Source organism: Phaenicophaeus curvirostris, chromosome Z (genome assembly GCF_032191515.1).
Source record: "Phaenicophaeus curvirostris isolate KB17595 chromosome Z, BPBGC_Pcur_1.0, whole genome shotgun sequence".
In the NCBI taxonomy this organism is placed as follows: Eukaryota; Metazoa; Chordata; class Aves; order Cuculiformes; family Cuculidae; genus Phaenicophaeus; species Phaenicophaeus curvirostris.
Genome location: NC_091431.1, coordinates 47,693,473 through 47,720,188, shown reverse-complemented (window position 1 = coordinate 47,720,188; position 26,716 = coordinate 47,693,473). Strand labels below are relative to the sequence as shown.

At 42.0% G+C, this 26,716-nt stretch overlaps 1 protein-coding gene across 3 annotated transcripts in view; it reads left to right on the top strand.

Moving 5' to 3' along the window:
- SMARCA2 (SWI/SNF related BAF chromatin remodeling complex subunit ATPase 2) overlaps positions 1 to 26,716 on the top strand; it is a 159,054-nt gene that overhangs the window by 99,755 nt on the left and 32,583 nt on the right. For 2 of the 3 annotated variants that reach the window (XM_069880348.1, XM_069880349.1), the window contains exons 32-33: positions 6,373 to 6,505; positions 7,122 to 7,264. In XM_069880348.1, the coding sequence (XP_069736449.1) occupies positions 6,373 to 6,505; positions 7,122 to 7,264 (276 nt within the window). Of the gene's footprint in view, positions 1 to 6,372; positions 6,506 to 7,121; positions 7,265 to 7,887; positions 8,793 to 26,716 lie in introns of those variants that run through there. The other variant, XM_069880350.1, reaches the window with a different exon arrangement.

The following is a 26,716-nucleotide window of genomic DNA, read 5'->3' as shown; positions in this document are numbered from 1 at the left end:
AAAAATACCCAAATTCTTAGGAACGTCTAGAGTCCACTGGACACAGCTGCTGTGCACGCATGCAGGGAAATGTGTTTTGAGTCTTATTCCAAGATCGTTTTTTTCTGATCTGTGTGTAGTTTAGGGCTGCTGTAAGACTCTTTGTATGGTAAAACACAGTGCATATGTCTGTTCTTTAATGTGACTTTGATCTCTTCAGCAGGCTGGTTGGTGAAGTCTCATGGGAGACAGTACTCAAGGGCAAGGGAGCCCAGGAGGGCTGGGAGCTCTTCAAAAGGGTGGTCCTAGCAGCTCAGGAGAAAGCCATCCCCGTGGTCCGGAAATAAAGCCGGCAGGGGAGAAAGCCAGCTTGGTTGAATAGAGAGATCTTGAGGGATATCAAGAAGAAGAGAAATGTTTATGGCCTCTGGAAGAAGGGACAGGCCTCTTGGGTGGACTACAGGAGGGAAGTGAGATTGTGTAGGGAAAAAATCAGAAGGGCTAAGGCTCAGCTAGAAATTGGATTGGCCAAGTCAGTGAAAGATAACAAAAAATCTTTCTACAAATATATAAATAATAAAAGGCGGACTAGGGAGACCATACAGTCCCTACTGGACACAGAAGGAACAACAGTAACAGGGGATGAGGAAAAGGCTGAGGTACTTAATGCCTTCTTTGCCTCAGTCTTTAGTTGTAAGGAGGGTCGTTCCGTCTGTGTACTAACCCAGGAGCTAGAGGAGCATAATGAGGCTCCCATGATCCAAGAGGAGGTGGTCAGAGCCTTGCTAGCCCGACTGGACAGCCACAAGTCTATGGGGCCGGACGGGATTCACCCTAGGGTACTGAAGGAGCTGGCGGATGTGCTGGCCAAACCCCTTTCCATCACCTTCCATCAGTCCTGGAAGACTGGGGAAGTCCCACTGGACTGGAGGCTGGCTGATGTTGTGCCCATCTACAAAAAGGGCCGCAGGGAGGACCCAGGAAACTACAGGCCTGTCAGTCTGACCTCAGTGCCAGGGAAAGTCATGGAGCAGGTGATCTTGAGTGCTATCATGAAGCAGATGCAAGAGAACTGGGTGATCAGGCCCGGTCAACATGGGTTCACAAAAGGCAGGTCTTGCCAGACTAACCTGATCGCCTTCTATGATAAAGTGACTCGGCTGCTGGATGAGGGAAAGGCTGTGGATGTATCTTCCTGGACTTCAGCAAAGCCTTTGACACAGTTTCTCACAGCGTTCTGCTTGAGAAACTGTCAGCCTCTGGCCTGGACAGGCGCACACTCTCCTGGGTGGAAAACTGGTTGGATGGCCGGGCCCAGAGAGTGGTGGTAAATGGTGTGAAATCCAGCTGGAGGCCAGTGACAAGTGGGGTTCCCTAGGGCTCAGTGCTGGGTCCAGCCCTGTTCAGTGTCTTCATCAATGATCTGGATGAAGTCATCGAGTGCACCCTTAGCAAGTTTGTGGATGACACTAAGCTGGGTGGAAGTGTTGATCTGCTGGAGGGTAGGGAGGCTCTGCAAAGGGATCTGAACAGGCTGGACCGCTGGGCAGAGTCCAATGGGGTGAGGTTTAACAAGGCCAAATGCCGGGTCCTGCACTTGGGGCACAACAACCCTATGCAGTGCTACAGACTAGGAGAAGTCTGTCTAGAAAGCTGGCTGGAGGAGAGGGACCTGGGGGTGTTGGTTGACAGCCGACTGAACATGAGCCAGCAGTGTGCCCAGGTGGCCAAGAAGGCCAATGGCATCTTGGCTTGTATCAGAAACGGTGTGACCAGCAGGTCCAGGGAGGTTATCCTCCCTCTGTACTCGGCACTGGTGAGACCGCTCCTCGAATCCTGTGTTCAGTTCTGGGCCCCTCACCATAAGAAGGATGTTGAGGCTCTGGAGAGAGTCCAGAGAAGAGCAACAAAGCTGGTGAAAGGGCTGGAGAACAGGCCTTATGAGGAGCGGCTGAGAGAGCTGGGGTTGTTTAGCCTGGAGAAGAGGAGGCTGAGGGGAGACCTCATTGCTCTCTACAACTACCTGAAAGGAGGTTGTGGAGAGGAGGGTGCTGGCCTCTTCTCCCAAGTGACAGGGGACAGGACAAGAGGGAATGGCCTCAAGCTCCGCCAGGGGAGGTTTAGGCTAGACGTTAGGAAAAAATTCTTTACAGAAAGGGTCCTTAGGCACTGGAACAGGCTGCCCAGGGAGGTGATTGAGTCACCTTCCCTGGCGGTGTTTTAAGGCACGGGTGGATGAGGTGCTGAGGGATATGGTTTAGTGTTTGATGGGACGGTTGGACTCGATGATCCGGTGGGTCTCTTCCAACCTGGTTATTCTGTGATTCTGTGATATAGAGCTTGAGCTTACCACACTGGATAACAGAATGAGCAGATGTAACTGTACAGCTTAGGATGGGATGTTGAGGAAATACTTTGTAGTGAACTCTTCAGTTCTGCTAATGGAAGACACAAATTCAAGGTTTGTCCAGCAGAAAAGCTTTGTGTATGAAGCTTTTTACTTTCTGAACCCTCTGGGTTTTTTTTAATGTTGAAAGATGAGTGTCTGTTTTAAGAGACAGTAATAATAAATACCAGATGAGCCTCAGAGGTTCAGAAGGCGAAATCTTTTGTGTCAAACAGATGTTTCACTCACATGAATATGCCCTGTTCTGTGAGTTCAGAAGAGGACACTGAAACAAAAGCAGAGTCTAAAAATCTGGATGACAGATAAGAAAGTTGTCTCACAATACAGTGAAACATAGTCTTGGGTGATTATTTTTATTGATGAGTTCCAAATAGTGTGTTACGCTATATTAAATCGGAACAGAGAACATGAAGACAGCTCCTGTAATGTGCAAAAGGAAAAAAATTACGTTAGAAGAAACCTAAGGAAAAGTAAGCTAAAGGCTGATCCTGCCAATACCGATGCATCCTTCGAATTCCTAAATGTTGTTGATGACCTTTAGCTGAACTGAGGTGTTTATGTTAAAATTTGAGAATTAAAAATTCAAATGTGCATGCAGCTAATTATGAAGGATTGATGAATGCAGCTTATCATTTTGTGATAATTTTTTATATCTAGAGACACAAAAGGTTTTCTGCAATATGTATGTGCCGTATTTTTACTGTTTTCAGTTAACAACCTGTAAATAAATGATGACAGGAAGTATGGAATGAAATTTTGCTACACATCCAAATATATATTGCCAGTTTACTGCTTAGCCATATAGCAGTAAAACAGCTGTAAATATATAATTTTAACAAATGCCAAAAAAAAAGGTGAAGGAAAGCTAATACCAAAAAGTATCACTGAGACTTTAGAAAACTGTAAAAATTGGTAGAGGAGGTAAAAAGAAGCAAAGAAAATCAGTAGGTAAATGGGAAAAATAATTAGGTTATTCTTATCAGGATGGCTCAAGTTGCTAATGGGAAATCTGTCTCTCATTAGGCAGAAGTGGTGGAATTGAAAGGTACAGTCCTGAGTGGGTAGAAATATTCAGTAGATATTACTGCTCTGTTTGGAAATTGCTCAACCTGTATCAGAATGTTGGAGTATTATTTTCCATTTCAGCGTACCTGCATTATTACCAACGTTAGTGTTACTTTATGGCATGAAGCTCAAATAACTCGTATCTAAGATTTTTTTTTTAAGGTTTCTTTCTGGTAAGTTCTCGTACCTTTCTTTTTGATTTCCAGTGAATCGTGGGACGCTTCTGCTGCAGTCCTCCAGTTTTCAAGGCTGTCTCGTATTCTTTGTAGTAGTTCAGGTCCACCTTTGCTCTGACATACCAGTTCACTTCAGTAAACTAGATTATTTGTGTGTCCACCCAACAGGCTAATTTAGGTGGTTGTTTAAGTACACAGTGGCTTAAAGTGAAAATATGTGTGTTTGTTCTTGTTAGTATGATGGATGCTGCTTTTCCTTGGAGCAAGGATGTCCATCTGAGTAGAAACCTTCTGATAAATTTTCAGAGAGGCAGATTTTGCGGTTTGAGTCTTTTGTCCTCAGTGCAGCCTCAGCGATTTGAAAAGTTTTTCATGTTATAATGGTCAAATGAAACACTGATATGTGAGGGGTTAAAAATAGTACGTGTCTGTTGAAACAGAAAATTTGTCATTTATCATGAACTCCTCATTGCTTCTCTCTTTTTGAAGGAAGTTTAGCTGTCAAGGAACCGTTTTTTTTGAAACCTATTGGAATTGGAATTTGGTAAAATTAAGAAGACTTTCATAGGCACAGGTTTTCCAGAAACAGCCTCAGTTTTTTTCTGGATCAGAGTAACTACTGAATATTACAAATAATTCAACATTGAGAAGGTTGAAGTAATTCTTAAAAAAATCTTAATTTCTGCAGGAAATTCCATTTAAAACTCTAGGTCACAGTGATGCATTAAATATGTAGTGACCAGCATTAGAAAAGTATAACATTGTATGTGTCATTAATTATTTTTGTCTTAGAAAAGTTTTTGGTCTGAGAAGGACAGAAAGGTTAGTTGAAAGAGCAGTTTCTAAGAAGAGTGGAATATGGTAGGCCTATGCATAAGAAAAAGAAACGGTCCTCAGGAGGAATCAGGGTCTCCAGTCATAGCTGACTTGAAAAGAAGTAGGCATAAGAGAATAATCAATAGTCATTTAACTTCAAGGGGGAAAGTTATGGGGTCTTACAGTCCACTAATATTGTAAGAGAACAGAAGAAATGCTTTTTCAGAACATCCATGAGAATTAGATCATAGAATCATTAAATCATAGAATCACCAGGTTGGAAAAGACCCATTGGATCATCAAGTCCAACCATTCCTATCAATCACTAAACCATGCCCTTCAGCACCTCGTCCACCTGTCTTTTAAATACCTCCAGCGGTGGTGACTCAACCACCTCCCTGGGCAGCCTATTCCAGTGCCCAATGACCCTTTCCTTGAAGAATTTTTTCTAATGAACCTCCCCTGGCGGAGCTTAAGGCCATTCCCCTTGTCCTGTCCCCTGTCACTTGGGAGAAGAGGCCAGCACCCTCCTCTCCACGACTTCCTTTTAGGTAGTTGTAGAGAGCAGTGAGGTCTCCCCTCAGCCTCCTTTTCTCCAGGCTAAACAACCGCAGCTCCCTTAGCCATTCCTCATAAGGCCTTGTTCTCCAACCCCTTCACCAGCTTCATTGCTCTTCTCTGGAAGAGCAAGAAATTTTGCCATGGTCAAGACCAGTCAAATATCTCATAATAGAAAGCACAGTCATACTTACAGAATGGGGAACAATCTGCAGTGAGGTGCAGTTTTTGAGGAAGAACTTGACAGTCAAGTGGAAATAGAGAGATTGCAGATTTCATGTAAAGCATTCTGAACAAAGTTTTCTAATTTGTTTTGTTGAACCTGCAATGAATTAGGGCAGTTTTATTGATTTTAACAAACAGATTGTGTAACAACAGCCAAAAATCCTTCCATTATCTTTCTCACAAGTACCCAGTACGCCCTTGTATGGCAAAGTCTGTAATTCAAGCAAAAGAATAGTAGGACAGCCAAGGTAGTTCAAGTGATGATGATGATGATTAAACCAAATACAATCTATGACTCTCTATCCTTATATTAACTGTTCTTAATTATCTAGTGCTGTGTTGTCCAGTGCTTGGCTTCTGATGTTTTACAAAACAAAATGTACAAGCTCATTTGTTAAGGCGTTTCTATGAACTCCTCAGATACTCAGCAAGACAACAAGATCTTTGCTGTGGTAATCTGAGAAATGTGTTACAAGCCAAATGTAGTCCTCTCACTCTTAAGAAGTCCTCTCATGCTTGATTTTAAAGAGAAAATCTGATGTACCCAAGATACCTAGCAAATTACAGAATGTTTGAGAACAGGTGCTACGATTAGAACAAGCACTGACTATAAATTTTTTTTTTCAGTCTTTTTAGACCTGGGAGGAAGGAAGGAATGAGCTGCTTAGAATGAATTATTTTACTTGTAGCCACCTTGGATCCCAGAAAAAAAAAATAAGGATAATTAACATGAGGGTTAGCTGTTTGTCATTATCAACTGTATTGCTAGACTGTAACCCATTTTTTAATTAAGGTGCTTACTGTTGAAGTCTGTTGCTTTGGCAGTTTTTCAAGGCTTTTACAATCTAGTGAAAATTCTCAATAACTCCTGTGGTAATAATAATAATAAAACCACTGCAACCGGACAGTTTAGCTGTAATACATCTTAAGAGTTGTATTTTTGTGGCTTACTATTGACAAATTTAATCATTTAGAGTATGAAAAGTCAATGTTGCTGTTTCTTGTCAAATTCATGCAACAAACATCGTTATTCGTTATTTGAAAAGGCCATGTACCCTGTGGGTTTGCACTGGAAATTAAGGTCTACGCTGTGGATTACTGCTTGACTTTACAGTTCTGACATAGGTTTTTTTATTCGCACTGTAGATCTACGAGGATTCCATTGTTCTTCAGTCTGTGTTCAAAAGTGCACGACAGAAGATTGCCAAAGAAGAAGAAAGCGAGGATGAAAGCAACGATGATGAAGATGAGGATGAAGAAGAAGAATCAGAAACAGAAAGTGAGTCCCCTACTGAATACTGAAAAGAAAGTACATATGGGAATGGGAAAGTTTTCCATTTTCTGCATGGAAACTGGTAATAAGGTTCTATTTTCCATTGGTAAAAGTAACTTCTTACTAAGTTTGTTGCTTTGGGTGTTAACATTTGGGTGAACTTTTTTGGCTCTGTGTTCTGGCTATTTTAGCCACAGACAAATAACAGAGGTGCTCAAATGTGCCGGTTACCTAGACATAGCATTTCTGGAGTTTATAGCTAAAAAAATTGACTGCTTGTACAAAGGACAAACATTTCTGTGCGCAAGGAAGAATATGTTTCTAGATGTGTATCTTCTCACAGGAGTATCTACTACCTGTAGACACCATGCATTCTGAGAATGAAAAGAAGATGACCATGGTCAACTTCAAAGTTGGTCTTTGTAGTTTAATACAAATTATTGTTACAACTGTCAAGACATACAGAAATAAGAACAAGTATCTCTGTTTCATTTTTCCACATTCCAGATAAAGAACAGATTGGAATATGTTTTCAGGGTGCTATAAGGGTGAATTTCTGTTAGCAGAGGTAGCATTTAAAAGTTGATGAGTGAAAGTTACATTGATGTTAAACTTTTTGCAGCAAAATCGGTGAAAGTCAAAATCAAGCTAAATAAGAAGGATGAAAAAAGTCGGGAGAAAGGAAAAGGCAAGAAGAGGCAAAGCCGAGCAAAAGCCAAGCCTGTTGTGAGTGATGATGATAGTGATGAGGATCAAGATGAAAATGTAAGTTTTGCAGACTGAGACTGTGGAAGTGGTTGCAGTGATTGCGCCTCTACTCTGTCCTGCTTGCTGTCAGAGTTCTATTCATGCCTAAGCACATTTTTAATCTGTATCGATCATCTTGTGAGAAATGGGTAGGATTATTAACTGTATCTGAGTGTACTTACGAGATCTGGTTCCAGTGCTGGAAGACAAGAACTTCAAGAAGTGTGGAGCTTATTTCTTGGAGGTGTTCCTACTGTTGTTGAACATTTAAATCTCATGGTCTGTTTGCTTTTGTCCACTGACAAAAAACTCTTAGCTTTGATGTATTGGGGATATTTTAGCAAGTGCTTCTACTATTGCAACAAAAACCTCTTCCTAGTTATTTTTAAATGTATGAATAGAAAGAAACATCCAGTGTTTCCTCACTCTGTCTTTCCTTTTCTAAAGAAGTCCACAGCAACTAAATGAAATGTCATGAAAGAGAAATATAATAGATAATGTAGTAGCTCTCTTAAGGCTATCTTGGTTTATCAATTTAATCATTTTTTCTTCCTTTTACTTTCTTCTTTCTCCTTCTTTAACAATTTCCACAGAATAGCTGGTGAAGAATTTCTGACTTGTCTTGTGTCTCTTACCTCTAGGACCAGTCGGAAGCAAGCGGAAGTGATGATGAGTGATCCATAGGGTTTATTTTCTTGCCAGAACTGACCTTTCCCCCTTCTCTTCTCCCTTCTCCTATTTACACCCAGTGAATTCATTTTGTTAAATAGTCATTGGGTTATTTCTGTATTCTCACTCTCTATAAATTAGATTTAGGATAGTGCCAGACAAACATATGATATCATGGTGTAAAAAAGGAAGGAAGTGTAACATATTGTGACCAAATGGGCCTCAAAAGATTTAGAAACAACACAAGAGAGCTTTTGATGGAAAATGTGGGTTGGTAGTATGTTTCCATGAACTGGTTTCAACTTGGTAAATGGTTTGGTTGTGCCTGGCTTTCTCATTTGATAGGGTGTTTTTTAGCGGCATCAGAAAGACAAAAAAAAAGTCTTTTGTAGCATTGGTAACCAGGAGAAGCCATTAAAAGCCACTGGTTATTTTATTTTTCATCAGGCAGTTTTCAGACTTTTTGTTTGTTCTGTATTGGTTTTTTACACTGTGGTACATATATGCAACTTTGTTTAATAGCTTATAAATGTACAGTAGTTAGCCTTCATCCAACTTGTCCCTTACACGTTTTTCAACTTTACGCTTGACGATCTTCAGAAAAATGCTCTTTGAATTGTATCAGATTTATGTCTACTGTAAACTTTGCTTAACTTCTTTTCCTTGATTAAAAAAGTGGGGTTAAAAAAATTGCTATTGAGTATTGCAATCTATATAGTGTAATGGATAGCTTCTTTCATCAAACTGATCTTCTATGTTACCAATGTGGATTATCACCTTTTCCCTAAAGTGTACTTAATCTTTGCTTTCTTTGCACAATGTCTTTGGTTGCAAGTCATAAGCCTGAGGCAAATAAAATTCCAGTAATTTTAAAGAATGTGGTGTTGGTGCTTTTCTAATAAAGAGATAATTTAGTTCAATAAATGCAGCTTTGTGTTGCAAGTCCCATAAAAATCTCCTTATCATAGGGACAAGATGGAAGGTATGTCTCCTGTAGAGAGGTCCACTGTTGTCTGTCCTGAATGTAAAATTAGAACTCATTCAGATACACGGAAGTATCAGCAGAGATGGAGAGAAGGTATGCAATATGTGCTGAAATAAGAATAATGAAAAAATATATTATAAAGAATAAATTGAAACCATGCATTAATTCCTTGAGGAAAAGGTATAGTTCATTAACTAATTACAATTGAAGTGATTTATTTTTCTTCCAGGAAATCTATGTCCGTAGTCTTCAGTGGGCATGTATACAATACTAGGCAAGCAGTAAGCCCACCTACAAGTCAGTTTATTTTAGATAGTACCTTGAGGTATGAAGGTTATGATACACTAAGGTGTGATAGTGTAAACATTTGAACTACATATCAACAGTTAATGTTGGTACTTTGGAAAATCAAAACTCCTTCGATTTGAACATAAATAGAGTAAAAAATGTGCAAGCCTAGGAGTTGATTTGTAAACAGAACAAGTTGTTATCTGAACTGTGTGTTTCTCAGTATGTGTCCACATCTCCTTATACTGCCTTGAAGCATGTTAGCTGCTTCCGATTTTTCTAGCTTAGCAAATAAGCAATTATAAGGTTGTCTGATGCCCATATGTGTGTATTATTAGCTAGGCACCAAGGTAAGTCAGCTTTGCTTAGTTAGAGTAATACTGAATGTTTGATTCCTAGTGTTTGCCCCACATGAATGAAAGACCCTGTATTTCATAGAGAGATACCATTAATTTCAAAGAGAAAAGTTGATGAGATCAGTGTCTGAAGCAGTTTTGCAGGAAACAGCTTGGTGCCCCTGGTGGACACCAAAGTTGAGCATGAGCCCACAATGTACCCTTGTGGCAAAGAAAGCTAACAGAATTCTGGACTGCGTTAGGGAGAAGTGTTGCCAGCAGGTCCAGGTATCCTTGCCCTCCTCTCAGCAGTGGTGAGAGGTAACGGGGAGTGATTTGTGCAGTGGTGGGTTTCCCAGTAGAAGAGACACATGGATGGAGAAGAGGCGGCTGAGGGGAGACCTCATTGCTCTCTATAACTACCTGAAAGGAGGTTGTAGAGAGGAGGGTGCTGGCCTCTTCTCCCAAGTGACGGGGGACAGGACAAGAGGGAATGGCCTCAAGCTCCGCCAGGGGAGATTTAGGCTGGACATTAGGAAAAAATTCTTCACAGAAAGGGTCATTGGGCACTGGAACAGGCTGCCCAGGGAGGTGGTTGAGTCACCTTCCCTGGAGGTGTTTAAGGCACGGGTGCATGAGGTGCTAAGGTGCATCATTTAGTGTTTGATAGGAATGGTTGGACTTGATGATCCGGTGGGTCTCTTCCAACCTGGTCATTCTATGATTCTATGATTCTATGTAGTGGAGTAAGTCCAGCTGGGCTGGAGCATTTGTCATACAGGAGGCTGAGGGAGCTGGGACTATTGAGCCTGAAGAAGAAAAGGCTCAAAAGCACCTTATTAATGTGAATTAGTAACTGAAGGGAAGAGGCAAAGACAGCCAGGCTGTTTCTAGTGGTGTCCAGTGACAATACCGAACTGAAACACAAGAGGTTCCCTCTGAATATCAGGAAACACTTTTTTAGTGTGGGGGTGACTGAACCCTGGCACAGGTTGCCCAGAGAGGTTGCAGAGTCTCCATCCTCAAATATACTTAAAAGCTGCCTGGACGTGGTCCTGAGCAACCGGCTCTAGGTGGCCCTTCTGGAGCAGAGCACTTGGAACAGATGAACTCCAGAGGTCCCTTCCAGCCTCAGCTACTCTAAGATTCTGTGATACAGGGCAGTTTCATTTGCGGAAGCCTTTTTTTCTTCGGTGACAGTTTCACAAGACCATATATAGATATTATTTTTTCTCTGCAAAATTATTTAAGTCCACCAGCCTATTGTGCATGACAAGAAACATCTGACAGGCTTCAGTTGCTGCTGGCCTGGCCTGGATTTAAACTGGTGGCTTAGAAGTAAAAGGCACAGTATCATATTACCCATCCCCAGAGTGCCTGATGACTTTGCTCTGTCCCAGTTTGATTTCTTTTTCAAGAAGTCATGTACACATGAGCGTTCAGCTGGAGAACAAAAAAACTAGGAAACCAAACATTTATGTTAAAAAAAAAAAGCAACTTTGGGTTTTTTTCAGTCAGAAACTGTAAGCCATGTGCGGATGTTAGTTTGCATGAAAAAACACATTCGCATTTTTAACTGCAGTTTTTGTTTTATTTGGTTTAAGTAATTCAGAATATTTTCCATTTCCTCTCATAAGTCTCAAGAAAAAAATGCAATTATTTTTACGATTTGATTAAAACTGATTATGAGTGTTAAGTCATGTCTATGCCTCAGCTGCAGTTGGTCCTGTTGTTTTGCTTAGGGTTTGAATTTGTTTCTACTCAGAGTAATTTTTTTAATTGTTACCTTGTTTTCCTTCAATGATTTTACTGTATTTTTTAAGAAGAGGTTTTTTTCTTTTAATATTCACACATCACTGTATGAAGAGAAGGTTTCTGGGTAAACTGTTGCTGTAAGTAACCTTCCAGATTATTTATGAAAAAAGAGGAGGAAATCTTTTTTTTGAAGGTATGTGCAAATCCATGTTAAAAGTGGAAGCACACTTTCTCTTTTACAATATTCCTCTTTTTTTATCATTTCCCCCTTTTTTTTAATCATGTCAAACTGATGCAAGAAGCACCTGGAGTACCTTCTGGACTACACACAAATAAAAATACAGTGCTGCAATCCATATGGAGGGAAATAACTGTTTTCCTACCTTAATTTTATAAAATTGTTTAGTAAAATTGGAAATGGTGGGTGTAGCTTGGACTGTGAGGAAGATAATAAAACCGAGGTAAATAGCCTAAGTTCTTCTTACTCCATCTGCTTCTGGGAGGTTGGCAGCAGTGTAAGTGGGCCAGATGAATAACATTTCAACAGTTTTTATGCATTTCAGATGCTATAAATGTTCTTTATTTTCCTCTCACACACGTTCTGAAAGAAACAAACGAAATGTAAAACTTTTTACTTGTTAGTATAAATGGCTTCGTGCTTTAATGTGTCTGGTCCTCACTGCAAAATATTGCACTGGCTGTGTTTTCAGACACTGCCCCTACTCAGCTCATAAATGTGGCCATTCAGTGATGGCTGAGAGAGGTGTGGAAGGCCACGTTGTGGCAAATGCTGCCACAGCTTCTGTGCGCTGCTAGATAGGCACAGCTGATGCAATAGTAAGCCTCAAAGCAGTGTGCAGTTATTAAGCTATTGGTTCATGTGCAGCCCTCTCAGCCACTCAAGGAGACTGTCGGTAGTTCTGTTAATAATTTACTATCTACTGTCACTTGTTCATTAAGGATTCTTGGGCAATAGGTTTACTGAACACATTGTCTAGTGTAGAAAATAGGTCACACGGTTAAAGATGAGAAGCATTTATAAAGGCATTTGTAGACTGGTCTCTTTCCCCTCTGAAATTTCTTAAAATTCCTGGGAAAAAGACACATTTTTTTTTTTATTTTGAATAGAGACTTGAGCTGTAAGTTGAAACATTACTGTAAATCAGATTCTATAGGTTTGCACAGTTTGTGTGTTGTTGACCATAAGGAAGAAGTGAAGTATGTACAGGTCTGGTGAAGAGGTGAATGATTCAGGCTTGGGGAAGAGTGGCTGGAAAGCAGCGTGGCAGAGAAGGATGTGGGATTGTTGGTTGGCAGACAGCTGAATATGAACCCAGAGTGTAGCCAGGTAGCCAAGAAGGCCAATAGCATCTTGGCCAGCAGGAAGTGATTGTGCCCCTGTACTCAGCATTGGTGAGGCCACACCTCAAATACTATGTTTACTTTGGGGCCTTTCACTACAAGGAGGACATTGAGGTCCTGGAGCGCATCCAGAGAAGGAAAACAAAGCTGGTGAAGGGGCTGGAGAACAAGTCTTATGAGGAGCAGCTGAGGGAACTGGGGTTGTTTAGCCTAGAGAAGAGGAAGTTGAGGGGAGACCTTGTCACTGTACAACTACCTGAAAAGAGGTTGTGGTAAGGTGGGCATTGGTCTCCTTTCACAAATGACAGGTGATAGGACAAGAGGGAATGGCCTCAAGTTGCACCTGGGGCACTTCAGATTAGACATCAGAAAAAAAATTCTTCACTGAAAATGTTATTGGGCACTGACAGAGGCTGCCCAGTGAGGTAGTTGAGTCACCATCCCTGGAGGTATTTAAAAGATGGGTGGATAAAGTGCTCAGGGAAATGGTTTAACAGTGGGCAGGACTCAATGATCTCCAAGATCTTTTCTGACCAAAAGATTCTGTAATTCTGTACACTGCTGACTCGTTTGCCGTAGAATTGTCCATCCTTTCAGGTGTCACTCATCCCTAATCTTGCAGTACTGAACAAGGGATAGAAGGTAGATGATAAAGAAAATAAACAGATGTGAAACGAGTTACTAGTCAGCATTTATCTAGTTATGTTTTATTGAAACTAGATATCCCATCCAATGAGGACAAGACTTTGTTCTTTGAGACTGTGCAGTCATACATTTTGAAGTGCTTAAACATCAAGGGCTGTGGTTATACTTGCAGTAACTTTGATAATTAAAATGAAAAAAAGCTGCAAATGATTGTCGATATGCAGCCTGCTTGTTTCCCTTTGAGGAAAGTGAGAAAGTCAGATTTTATCCCACAATTATTTGAATGTGATATAAAAAGTTAACAGGAGGTTGCAGTACCACTCATTTCCCCTTAACAATCAAGGGCTCACCCTCTCCTTGAATGAGAGAAGGCTGGTGCTGGCGTCTCTTCTTTATCATGTGAAGGTCATGCCTGCTTTCTTGACACTAGCCCATGTCTCTGTTTGCTTTACTTTTGAGGGTTGTGAATGTGGCAATATTTACCCTACTTCTGGCTCCACATTCACACAGAGATGATGGATGTACTGAAGAACATACTAACTCTTTGCCTGGATCTGATGCAAGAGGTTAAATGTTTTTATTCCCCTGCCTCTATTATAGAGGCTGTATTTCAGTCATATGGTATTTTACTTCTCCCTTATTTTCATGGTGACAGCAGACATAGTAAAACCCAAAATTCTTCTCCAATTAGATGATAGCTTGTGTTTTCTTCCTCTGCTTGTCAAGTTGCAGTCAAAGGCTGAATCACAACAAATAATTGTGAGATCAAGTTCTTGCATTTTCAGAGTGACCAGAAGATGTATTGGAAATCATGCCTGAGACAAGGACCATTTTCTTAACAACTTCCAGCTTGGGCATCTGCTTCCTGAGCTTGTGCTTGATGCTAAGTGTCATAAGTTTATGCATAATCCATTGCTGCGATGCCATATTCTTATGCCACATACAAATGATGCTTTATTACATTTGCCACTTTTGATGGGGTTTAAAATTTTAAGCTATCTATTGCATCATCTGCCACCTGAGCTATTCTTACAGGCTATTCCTGTTTTACTGTAGTAGCATGTATTTTCTGCATTCTCCCTTTGGGCTTCCAGCATAGTTGCTCTCCTGTCCATCACCTTGCACTGAAGTCAATTTTATATGTGCTTAGTTGCCTTACAGACTTGAAGCAGTAACTGCTTCATTGTGTGACACTACTTTCCATCTTTTTTGTCCTAACGTGAAATGTGAGAGGAAAAAAGCCATCTTCTGACTGTTCACTTGGCTTCGCATTTTCTGAGACCAGGACACCTTGTTGCTATTAGTACTGTTTTCTGCTGGTGCAACCTTTGGAACCTGTCAGTTCTTTAAGTTTCTTTGAGCAGTTCTTAAGTTTAAGGAGCAAAGCAGTGAAGCTGAGCACGTCTGGCATTCTGCAGAAGCACAAAAGATGTGTTCCATGCCAGTGCAATTAAATGCTTACAAAAAGTAATTAAAATAGGTATGCAGTAATTAAAATAAGTACTTAAAACTTCACAATTCATTTAAACTATGTAAGTGGCCATCTTATCAAAATAAGAGCATCTTACTTCTGCTTTGGAAACTGTTAATTGAGCAACTTCCATTGCCGCACCACTGGATGTAACTTTTTGTGCCACTTCCTCATGCCATCCTTATATCCTACTGTTCCTGTGTAACAGTCATCTTGGTGTTACAGGAATATCATTTAGCCTCCATCATTAATCAAATTTTTTTACTACTTCTGAATCTGGAAGATATGGGGACAACGTGTAGCAGGGGCCATACCAGAATCTAAGTACATTACAGTGATGATTTCCATCAGCTGACATCAGATGACAGCTTTAAGAAAAAAAAAATTTGTCCTATATCTGGCAAATGGTTTAATTCTGCTTAGGGGTAAACAAATTGAAAAGGATATTACTGTCTCTTTCTCCTTTGTCATGCAGACTCACTTCAAAGCCTCATCCTCATTCCCAGTACATAAATGCCACGTTCAGCCCACTTGAGACCCAGCCACCAAGCTGTAGGCTGAAAAAAGCAGCTTGAGTTTTATTCTTCATAAGCTCTGAATTATTGTAGGGTTTTTTTTTGGAGGTGCCATGCAGTTATTCTGTCATTCTGACTGTATCTGGGGCTTGCGCACTATGCCTTTCCAACTGTGCAAGGTTTTATTGCAAGTTAGCCCCTGGGAGACATTGCTGCTAGAGTCCCTGGAGCTGAAAAAGGTTCAAAGCAGCTTTTCCCGGTGAACATGTTCCTCTGGGTCATGCACAGGGATTAATAAAGGAGACAGACTTGTGGTAGGCCTTGCTCTGTGAGTGGGCAGCTCATGACCTCTCAGAGCTCTGGTGACCACAACAATCTCATCCCTGCTGGTGACATCCCCGCTGAGTTCATCAAGTAGCCTTGGTGCCTGTTACACCTGTGTCACTGTTCCTCTGATTATAAAGTGCTACTTGCTTCCTTGAGACTGTTTTAATGGCATAGCATCTGCCTCATAAGAGTTGTCTGGCCTTGGGGAACAATCCCATTACCTGTCTGGTAACACACAGTCTGGCTGGCTTTCTCACTGCTTTCGAGGAGTTCATGGCATTCTCCGTGGAGATGTCTGCATTGCTAGTTTCCTTTCTACTTGCTTGCTTCTGTAGCCTCCTTTAATGCACTTCTATGGGATCAACCAGAGCAAGGTAAGGTAAGTAAAGTAAGTCAGTCTTTAATTGTAAGAAAGTCGTTCTGTCTTTGTACAAACCCAGGAGCTAGAGGCGCAAAATGAGGCTACTGTGATCCAAGAGAAGGTGGTCAGAGCCTTGCTAGCCCAACTAGACACCCACAAGTCTATGGGGCCAGATGGGATTCATCCAAGGGTATTGAAGGAGCTGGCGGATGTGCTGGCCAAACCCCTTTCCATCACCTTCCATCAGTCCTGGCTGACTGGGGAAGTCCCACTGGACTGGAGGCTGGCTGATGTTGTGCCCATCTACAAGAAGTGTCACAGGGAGGATCCAGGGACCTACCGGCCTGTCAGTCTGACCTCAGTGCCAGGGAAAGTCATGGAGCAGGTGATCTTGAGTGCTATCATGAAGCAGATGCAAGAGAACTGGGTGATCAGGCCCGGTCAACATGGGTTCACGAAAGGCAGGTCTTGCCAAACTAACCTGATCGCCTTCTATGACAAAGTGACTCGGCTGCTGGATGAGGGAAAGGCTGTGGATGTATCTTCCTGGACTTCAGTAAAGCCTTTGACACAGTTTCTGACAGCATTCTGCTTGAGAAACTGTCAGCCTCTGGCCTGGACAGGCGCACACTCTCCTGGGTGGAAAACTGGTTGGATGGCCGGGCCCAGAGAGTGGTGGTAAATGGTGTGAAATCCAGCTGGAGGCCAGTGACAAGTGGGTTTCCCCAGGGCTCAGTGCTGGGTCCAGCCCTGTTCAATGTCTTTATCAATGACCTGGATGAAGTCATCAAGTGCACCCTTAGCAAGTTTGCGGATGACACTAAGCTGGGTGGAGGTGTCAATCTGCTGGAGGGTAGGGAGGCTCTGCAAAGGGATCTGAACAGGCTGGACCGCTGGGCTGAGTCCAATAGGATGAGGTTTAACAAGGCCAAGTGCCGGGTCCTGCACTTGGGGCACAACAACCCTGTGCAGTGCTACAGACTAGGAGAAGTCTGTCTAGAAAGCTGCCTGGAGGAGAGGGACCTGGGGGTGTTGGTTGACAGCGACTGAACATGAGCCAGCAGTGAGCCCAGGTGGCCAAGAAGACCAGTGGCATCTTGGCTTGTATCAGAAATGGCGTGGCCAGCAGGTTCAGGGAGGTTATTCTCCCTCTGTACTCGGCACTGGTAAGACCGCTCCTCAAATACTGAGGGAATGGCCTCAAGCTCCGCCAGGGGAGATTTAGGCTGGACATTAGGAAAAAATTCTTCACAGAAAGGGTCATTGGGCACTGGAACAGGCTACCCAGGGAGGTGGTTGAGTCACCTTCCCTGGAGGTGTTTAAGGCACGGGTGGACGAGGTGCTAAGGGGCATGGTTTAGTGTTTGATAGGAATGGTTGGACTCGATGATCCGGTGGGTCTCTTCCAACCTGGTTATTCTATGATTCTGTGATTCTATGATAAATCGCAGGCACTAATTCTACAAAATAAAAAAGGTATCATCTACACTGCATAATGGTCTATCTTTCACCTCCAGCCACCTCACCTGCCTGAGTCCCATCAAGTGGTCTCTCTGGGGCTATTTAGCATTTGGAGCTGCTGAGCAAAAAGTGATCTCTAGTTATTTTTAAACTAAAAGAATTTGCACAGCAAAATATTTTTCAACTTATCCCAGAATTGTTTATGTTCAGACACAGGATGAACAAATGTCAGACAGTGATAACTTCATAAAAAGAACATGATTTTAAACTCTGAAATATACCTGCCAATAGAATTCACGCAATTATACTTTTGTTTTGTAAAAAAAAAAAAAGTGAGAGATACTTCATACGACACAACTTCACACTTTGTTGCTGAAAATGAGAGCAAATGTCCCCATGTGACTTGCCAGAAGAGCATATCCAACACATCATGCCTCTAACCTGCTCTCATCCTTTTCAACCATCAGCCTCCACTTCAGTCCTACCATATACTTTGGTAATAAGCACTGGGACCCATCAAATGACACCCTTGTTTGAGTAAGGCTGTTCTTTATTCATCTGCCCATGTTGAACTACAGTGCAGGGTTCATGCTTTCCAGCAAGTACAAAGTATGACATATGATGTCACTACTTGACTTGACTACATCATTCTGTCCTGAAAAATACTGGAAAGGTAAACATGAAACCTAAGTGCACTTTTTTCAGCCTTAGTAATACCCAGAACTACAGATGATATTCTTCTGTTAAGGCTGCACTCACTGGAGGTGTCAGCATTCTCACGTATTTCATGTATTATCTTTTTGCATGTTCACTGGCTGGGCCTATTTTCCCATCTAGTTTTGCCGGAAAATACTCTTACCTCATATACATGTATCAGCTTTCTTCTGGTAGCATTTACACCCAGTATTCAGTGTGAAGGTTTACACTGGACTCAGTCATGTCAAAGACAGTAACCCATTGACTGTTCCTTGCAAACGATTGCGTTATATTTTGCCTTTAAGATTTTAGATAGCAAGGGCAATTTGATTTCCTCAGGGCAAATGCTGGAGGACTTTTAAACAAAAAGGAAAGTAAGGAATGAGTGGGAAGTTTAGAAAAGACCTCCCTTGACGATTAAGAAAGTAGTTTCTGAGATCCCTGCTGAAGCATCTCTTGCCCTTTAACACAGAAATGAATTGCAGCCTGATGACAGATCTTGCACGCACATGCCTTCAGAGGGCTGTAAGGAGCTATGTTATTCTGTGGAGTCTCTGAAGGCTGTCTCTGGCTACGTGGTCTCTCTGTTGGAGCAAGGAGCTTCATCATTGCAGCAGATGGAGGGGAGGAGAGCCCAAGAAAATCTGCTTTTCCAAGCAGCAGACCTCAAAAAGGCAGGTCAAGGAGTCTGTGCCTGAGGAACTCCAGGCTGGGAGACAGATAGAATTAATACTAAATGAAATCTCTGGTCCTACTTATGTAAGTATTAATGATTGCATAGTTCATTACATATTGGCAACAAGGTGTTTTTTGTAGGAGACAGACAGCCGAATTTTCATCTTTCGCTTGGAAATGATCAGGTACCCAAGAAAGTATTTCCCAAGTCTGAATGGGATAAACCACTGTTACAGGCTAAAGATCTATCTTGTGCTTCATGCTATTTAGTTGTAAGTCTTTATAGATGTCCAGTGCATCTCAGTTACTGCCAGGTTTGCACTGAGGATATAAATTTATTTGTCAATATTTTGTGTGAACCAGCAAGAAAATAACAAGTAGTAGCAGTTCTCTAAATAAATGTAAGCTCAAGTTCTATTTCCTCTAAACTGAGCTGAAATTAAGCTGCCAAGTTTTACATCTTACTGTTGAACCTTTAAGCTATGATGCAGCCTATTTTTATTTTTAGTGAACAATACTTTCTTCTAATTCACATGTACATGACTGTTCCTATGTTCACGCAAATAGTTATGTGGCATAAGCAAAGCCTAGATTTCAACATCACAACAGGAAATATTTTGGGAATACCAGCAGCATTAGGATCCACCTGTAATTGTACAGTGAGTGGGAAGTAGACTGTCTTTCTGCTCCAGAGGAAAGAAAGAAGAAGTCGAGCTCGTTGAGATTTTGTCTGAAATTCTTGTTTTCCTTCTGTAAAGCTCACTGTGATATGCTTCCATTACAAAGAATAAATAGTATAATATATGAAAGGAACAGAAATACTCCTGTGTTACTCTACATTTGTACCTTTATATCTCTGACTTGTGACTTTATATTAAACCTCTGAATCTGCAGATAAGGATTCACAGTGGTCATGGACAAACCCTTCAGCAAAGCTGTCCTTCAAGCACTGAAGTCCTGACATAGGAGTGAATTACAGCTAACTTGAAGAGAAGCTTGTATTATGAATGCCATTCTGCACTTTTGTCTTACCTCTCTATTGTTTGTGGACTCCTACAACAGCATTGGAAAGCAACTGTCTATAGTGAGGGTTGAAGTTTGGTTTGTGCTTGATTCACATGCTGTCCCAGGACAGATAGGTTCTGTGCTCTTGCTAGCTCTTATTCTTCAGCAGAGTCCCACTGGATCCCAAAACTCGTTTGAAGTATCCGAAGGTTTGAAAATGAGTGTGTTAAAGACACAGGAGAAATGGAGAAAAAATAGTCCATTTGCAAAATACTAGAAAAAATAATCTCTTTGAATTTTTACTGAAAGACATGAAAAATATACATTGCTACAACTGGAAATAGCAATACTTAAATGCATGTATAAGACCCATTACAGAATCATCCTGCTACACCCTGGATGCCAGACTTACCTCCTTTCCATCCCTCTGTTTATGTTTTTGCTAAATGCTATGTGATTTAATTTCCCTTCTCAGACTCCTATGAACTTCTACAGACCTCAGGATGTTGTCTGATCTACTCATGGACCTCCTTTCCTCCGAAAGCGTCAGAAGGCATTTGTAGCATGATGCTGGTTTAATAGTTCAGACTTTCTTAAGAAGTTAGAAATCCTTTGATGCTCCAGCTCCATACCCAACGTATTCTGACACAATGCAGACTATTGTGTTTTTCACTGAAAAGGAAATAAAGCTGTGGGGTTGATTTATCCCGTGATATACATGCTGGAGAAAAAAACCCCACACATACACCCCCCCAAATTAGAACAAACAAAAAATCCAACCAGACCACAACAACAAAACCAAACAGAAAAAAAGAATTACAGCAGGCCTGCTAGAAATATGAAGACAGTAATAGTGAGGACTATCAAACTCAGACACAAGTGGCATCATTAGATGCTCGAAAGGTACTTCTTGCTTTGGAAGGACTTAATTGAATGTTTTAAGTAGTAGTTTAAAAGCCTCTTTGCTCAGCTGTTAGTTTCAACGTTTTGCCTCTTTTTAATTGCTTTCCACTATCATAGAATAGAATAGAGCAGGGCAGAATAAAGCAGACTATTTCAGTTGAAGGGGACTTGCAATGATCATCTAGTTCAACTGCCTGACCACTTCAGGGCTGACCAAAAGGTAAAGCGTGCTACTAAAGGCATTGTCCAAAATGCCTCCTAAACACTGACAGGCTTGAGGCTTGACCAACTCTCCATGAAGTCTCTTCCAGGGTTTGGCCCTCCTCTCAGTAAGGAAATGCATCTGTTTATTCTCTAGACTTTAACAGACCAAGGAAGAAGAAGTATCTCTCCAGGAATCTCTGAACAGCATTGGTGTACCTCAAGCCTGATGGGAATCTTTGGGTTATATCAAAATGAAAACATTACAAAAGAAATTTGATTTAAGTAAACAGAAAAACCTATAGGGATGTATGTACTTAGCTTTCTTCTATTTCAGTGGGAGGAATATGCTTTGCAGTAATAATTCCTTATGCAATCCATCAGCTTCTTGGTTTTATGACAGAAGATCTTGAGTTTAAACACATTGGTAGCAATGGAGTATTTTCATGCCACCTCAGTATGAAACCCAGGCTTTGGAATATTGCAACAGCTGGAAAACATTAGCAATCTTAAAATAAGGTTATATAAAACAATTACTACTGCACAAGAAAGGCCTTTGATTAGTGACCATGTACTCTTTAATTATTTTTTCTCCTTGTAAATTAATGCAACTGTAACATATTGCAAGTAGAAACTTCCTCACACAACTGGTGCCCTCTGGAATAGACAAGGGAAGGTGCCCTCCTGGACCTGCTGTTTGTGAACAGGGAAGGCCTTGTGGGGGATGTGGTGGTAGGAGGACACCTGGGGCAAAGCGATCACAAGATGATAGGGTTTTCAGTTCTAGGTGAGGTGAAGAGGGTGGTTAGCAAGACAGTCATATTAAACTTCCAGAGGGCAGACTTCGGACTGTTCAGAAGACTGGTTGGCAATGTCCCATGGGAGACAGTCCTAAAGGGCAAGGGAGCCCACGAGGGCTGGGAGCTCTTCAAAAAGGAAATCCTAGCAGCTCAGGAGAAAGCCATCCCCATGTTTGGAAAAAGAGCCGTCAGGGTAAAGTTTGCAGATGACACTAAGCTGGGTGGAAGTGTCGATCTGCTGGAGGTTAGGGAGGCTCCAAAGGGATCTGAACAGGCTGGACCACTGGGCTGAGTCCAATGGGATGAGGTTTAACAAGGCCAAATGCCGGGTCCTGCACTTGGGGCACAACAACCCTGTGCAGAGCTACAGACTAGAAGAAGAGTGGCTTGAAAGCTGCCTGGAGGAGAAAGCGCTGGGGTTGTTGGTTGACGGGTCATGTTTTAGTGTTTGATAGGAATGGTTGGACTCGGTGATCCAGTGGTTCTTTTCCAAACTAGTGATTCGATGATTCTATGATAATTTGAATTTAGTAAATTAAACTGTATCACTGAAGCTGGGGGGAACAATCTGAATTTCTCAAGAGCTCTACCCTGCAAATTCACACACTGGCCAACCAACGTCAATAATTTATACTGATGAAACATTGGAGTGAGGTGCATTCATGCATTCACTGAACAAACCCCATGGGTGGTCATACTCTGAGGTAGTACAATGTCCTTAGCAGCCAACAGAAAAAAAACTGTTTTGAAACAAACTATTCTGTGAAAGACAGGTGAGTGCAAAACCAGGCCAATTGCTGCAATCCAAAATTTTACATTTCTGTGGACAGATGAACTGTGCAGTTGCAATGCTATTCAACCTTTCTATATAAACAGGTACTAAGAGACAGATTTTCTTTAAATATCAGTTTTTAAAAGCTGCTTACTTTTTTTTCATTAATGCAGTGTCTGTTTCCATGGAGTTTAATTTTTAGCATGTATCAAAATCCAGAAGTATCAAAAAACAGCAGGAAAGTGCACAAGTCCCAGCAGTCAGTGTGTGGCTAGAAATCAAATTTAGGATCTCTTATTTGTAAAGTTTTCAGCTTCTGATAGTCTTGGGCTGTTCCTGGTTACTTTCTTCTCTCTATTGCTTGTCCTTAGATCTGGAAGGAGAGGGTTTTTCTGTTTGTGGTCTTCTTTATCACCAGCAGGACAGCAACGGTTACCATAATGCAAAAGCCAGCCTGTGAAATATTATTTGATTCTTAATCAAGATAGTAACTTCAGATGTCTGTGACTTCTCAGTGAGGCAGTCTTCATTTTAATTTGTAGCCTACAATAGGCAAAACTTGACTTCATGTTTTAGAAACTCAAAGCCATTTTACTTCATCAACCCAAAGAAATGAAAAATAATTAATTTTCTTACTTCCAGGACAAAATAAGCTGAAATATTCCTTCCACAACAGATTTGCATCTGGTGGTTGGTCAAGGAATAGCACAGCAAAGTTGACAGAGATTTTGAAACTTTTAAAAGTATAGAAATCTGAAATCTCAGACAAGAAAGGGAGAGGCAATCTTTTTCTGCATATGCTTTTTCTCCTTACATTCTTTGCAGAATGTAAGACAATAAAATCCCCAAGGGTATCCCTGCCCAGGCCCAGCAGCCTGCACGTGGATGTGGGTCATCACCAGCCCTGGAGTCTCACCCCATGTGACTTGACACAGTCTGTTGAATCTTGTGATGGCATCCCACTGCTTGAGGAAAGCTTCATTCTGCCTGTGTCTTAATTAGTTGGCATAATAAAGTTAGCTGACAGTCAAATCTTGGAAGAGCCTGCTCAGGCTGAAAGAAGTTCCTTCCTGTCCAATTGACCTCAAGAAGTAGTACTGCTGTTTCCTTTTTCTTTCCTGGCTGCAGCAATTCACTGAAATAAAGTGCTTTGTTTGTGACAGTGTTTTTGGTTTTATCCCTTAATGCAAACTAAACAATTCTGGATGGCTGGCTTTCTTGAATATTAGATCTGTATATATAAACTAATTAAGGAAAGAAATCAAGTCCATAGAAACTAGTTCTTTTAGGAGCCACAATAGCCCTGAATTTTAACTGTGTGTTTCTGCCCATTTGGTCAGAGGGCTTGGTTTTGTTTTTTGTCAGAGTTCAGCTGAGCTGTTTAATCAGGTGTCTTTCTCTCTCCTCCCACCCCACTCCATGCTTTCTTACAGTCTACCATTTCTCCTGCTTTGACCTCTTCTCACAGTTTCCCATCAAGTGGCTTTGGGAATTAACTCATTTGGTTTGGAACCTTTGGTCACCATCACAGCCTGGGGCCAAGCAGGCTTAGTGCTAAATCCTTGGAGCATACACTAAATATCGCCACCAGACTGTGACCCACTGGAAGGCATTGTTGCGTACAGGGTCCCTGTGGGTCCTGCAAGAAGGTATTATACATCTAATGCAGTAAATTATTAGATAGCTTTGATTTTGCCATATCCCTCTGTGTAGGCATTTTCATTAGTAGCACAGATCTTGCAGCTTTCTTTCACTGCTGTGCAGAGGAATTGGCAGTGCCTGAAAGAGTGTTTTTTAGCAGTTAAAAAATGAGGCAGCAGAAGTATCCAGCCTATACTTCCTTCCTGGCACTCAGTCAACTTTTCCATACCTATACAATTAAGTTTGATAAGGAATTGCGTTCCCATTTGAACTGCATATGAAGATTCAGTAACCTACAGCATAGAATCATTGAATGAAAGAATGGTGTGGGTTGGAAGGGACCATAAAGATTAACTAATTCCACCCCTATTCCATTGGTAGGGACACCTCCCACTAGACCAGGTAGAAAAGGTACTGATGGGCCATCTGCAACTTCCCTTGGACAACTTTTCCAGTGGTGAGACACTGGCACAGATTACCCAGGGAAGCTGTGGGTGCCCCATCCATTGGGGTGTTCAAGGCCAGGTTGGATGGGGCCTTAGGTAACCTGATCTAGTGGGATGTCCTTGCCCATGGCAGAGGGGGTGGAACTAGATGATCTTAAAAGTCCCTTCCAACCCAAACTATTCTATGATTCAATGATTCTCACCAACCTTATTATGAAGAACTTCTTCTTAATGTCTAATCTAAATCTTCCCCCTTCCAATTTATAGCCATTCCCACTCATCCTGTCTCTACACAGCCTTGTAGGCTCCTTCAGGTACTAGAAAGTTTCTATAAGGCTTCCCCAGAGCCTTCTTTTCTCCAGACTGAACATAGAATCATTGTATCATAGAATAACCAGGTTGGAAGAGATCCACTGAATCATTGAGTCCAACCATTCCCACCAATCTCTAAACCATGCTCCTCAGTACCTCACCCACCCGCAACTTAAACACCTCCAGGGAAGGTGACTCAACCACCTCCCGGGGCAGACCGTTCCATTGCCTAATGACCCTTTCAGTGAAGAATTTTTTCCTTATGTCGAGTCTGAACCTCCCCTGGCGGAGCTTGAGGCCATTCCCTCTCGTCCTGTCCCCTGTCACTAGGGAGAAGAGGCCAGCTCCCTCCTCTCCACAACCTCCCTTCAGGTAGCTCTAGAGAGCAGTGAGGTCTCCCCTCAGGCTCCTCTTCTCCAGGCTAAACAACCCCAGCTCTCTCAGCCGTTCCTCATAAGGCCTGTTCTCCAGCCCCTTCACCAGCTTTGTTGCTCTTCTCTGGACTCGCTCCAGAGCCTCAACATCCTTCTTGTGGTGAGGGGCCCAGAACTGAACACAGGATTTGAGGTGCGGTCTCACCAGTGCCGAGTACAGAGGGAGCACAGAGGGAGTACAGAGAACAACTCCAGGACTCTCTGCCTGTCCTCATAGCAGAGGTGCTCCAGCTCTCTAACCATCTTCGTGGCCCTCCTCTGGACCCGTTCCAACAGTTCCATATCCTTCTTATGTTGAGGATTCCAGAACCGGACACAGTACTCCAGGTGAGGTGTCACAAGAGCGGAGTACAGGGTGAGAATCACCTCCCTCGACCTGCTGGCCACAATTCTTTCAATGCAGCAAAGGATATGGTTGGCCTTCTGGACTGCAAGTGGACATTGATGGCTAATGTCAAGCTTCTCATCAGTCAGCACCCACAAGTCCTTCACTACAGGGTTGCTCTCAACCATGTTGTTCCCCATCCTGTGTAGAAACTGTGTCCCAGTATGAATGCATGAGGGATACCGCTTGTCATGGATCTCCATCAAGACATCGAACCATTGACCACTACTAATCCAACCAATTCCTTATCCACTAAACATTCCACCTATCAAATCCAAATCTCTTCCATTTAGAGAAAAGGATGTTGTGGGGGACTGTCAAAAGCTCTGTAGTAATCCAGGCAGATTACATCCATTGCTTTTCCTGTGTCTGCTGATGTGGTCACTCCATCACAGAAAGCCACTAGGTTGGTCAACATCTTGTTGAACTTCTGGTTTCTGTGTCTGATAAGGTTATCTCTAGGAAGTAGCAGCTGTTCTCTGCTGATGAAGGCATGCAAGTTAGGGTACAACTATTAAAGAAAATTCACCTTTAATTAAGTCATGGTTTTGGTCAGTTGAAAATAGTAGGGTAGCAGGGGCACTGATGTGAGGCTGCGCCTATGAAGTAACAAGTTATTCTCTCCAAAAAGAAGTCTTTCCCTGCTGTGTTTTTGCAGGAATAAGCTTGATGTTCAAGGGATTTCCAATACAGGAACAAACAACAGCTTCCCAACAGAAGTGATCAAGGAGTCATGAAGCGGAGCTGCTCTATTGGATCTGATGCTTACACATAAGGATGAAATGATCAGGGGTGTGAAGATAAGGGACAAGCTTGAATGCAAGAACCATGAGATGGTTGAGATTAGGAACCTGATAGGACAAAATGAGGCAAACAGCAATACCACAACCCTGGACTTCTGGACAGCAGAATTTGTCCTGTTCAGACATCTGCTTGGAAGAATCTCATGGGATATAGCTGTGGAGAGGACTCTAGCAGAGCTGGTAGATATTCAAGGGTCACTTCCTACAAGCTTGAGAATGGTCC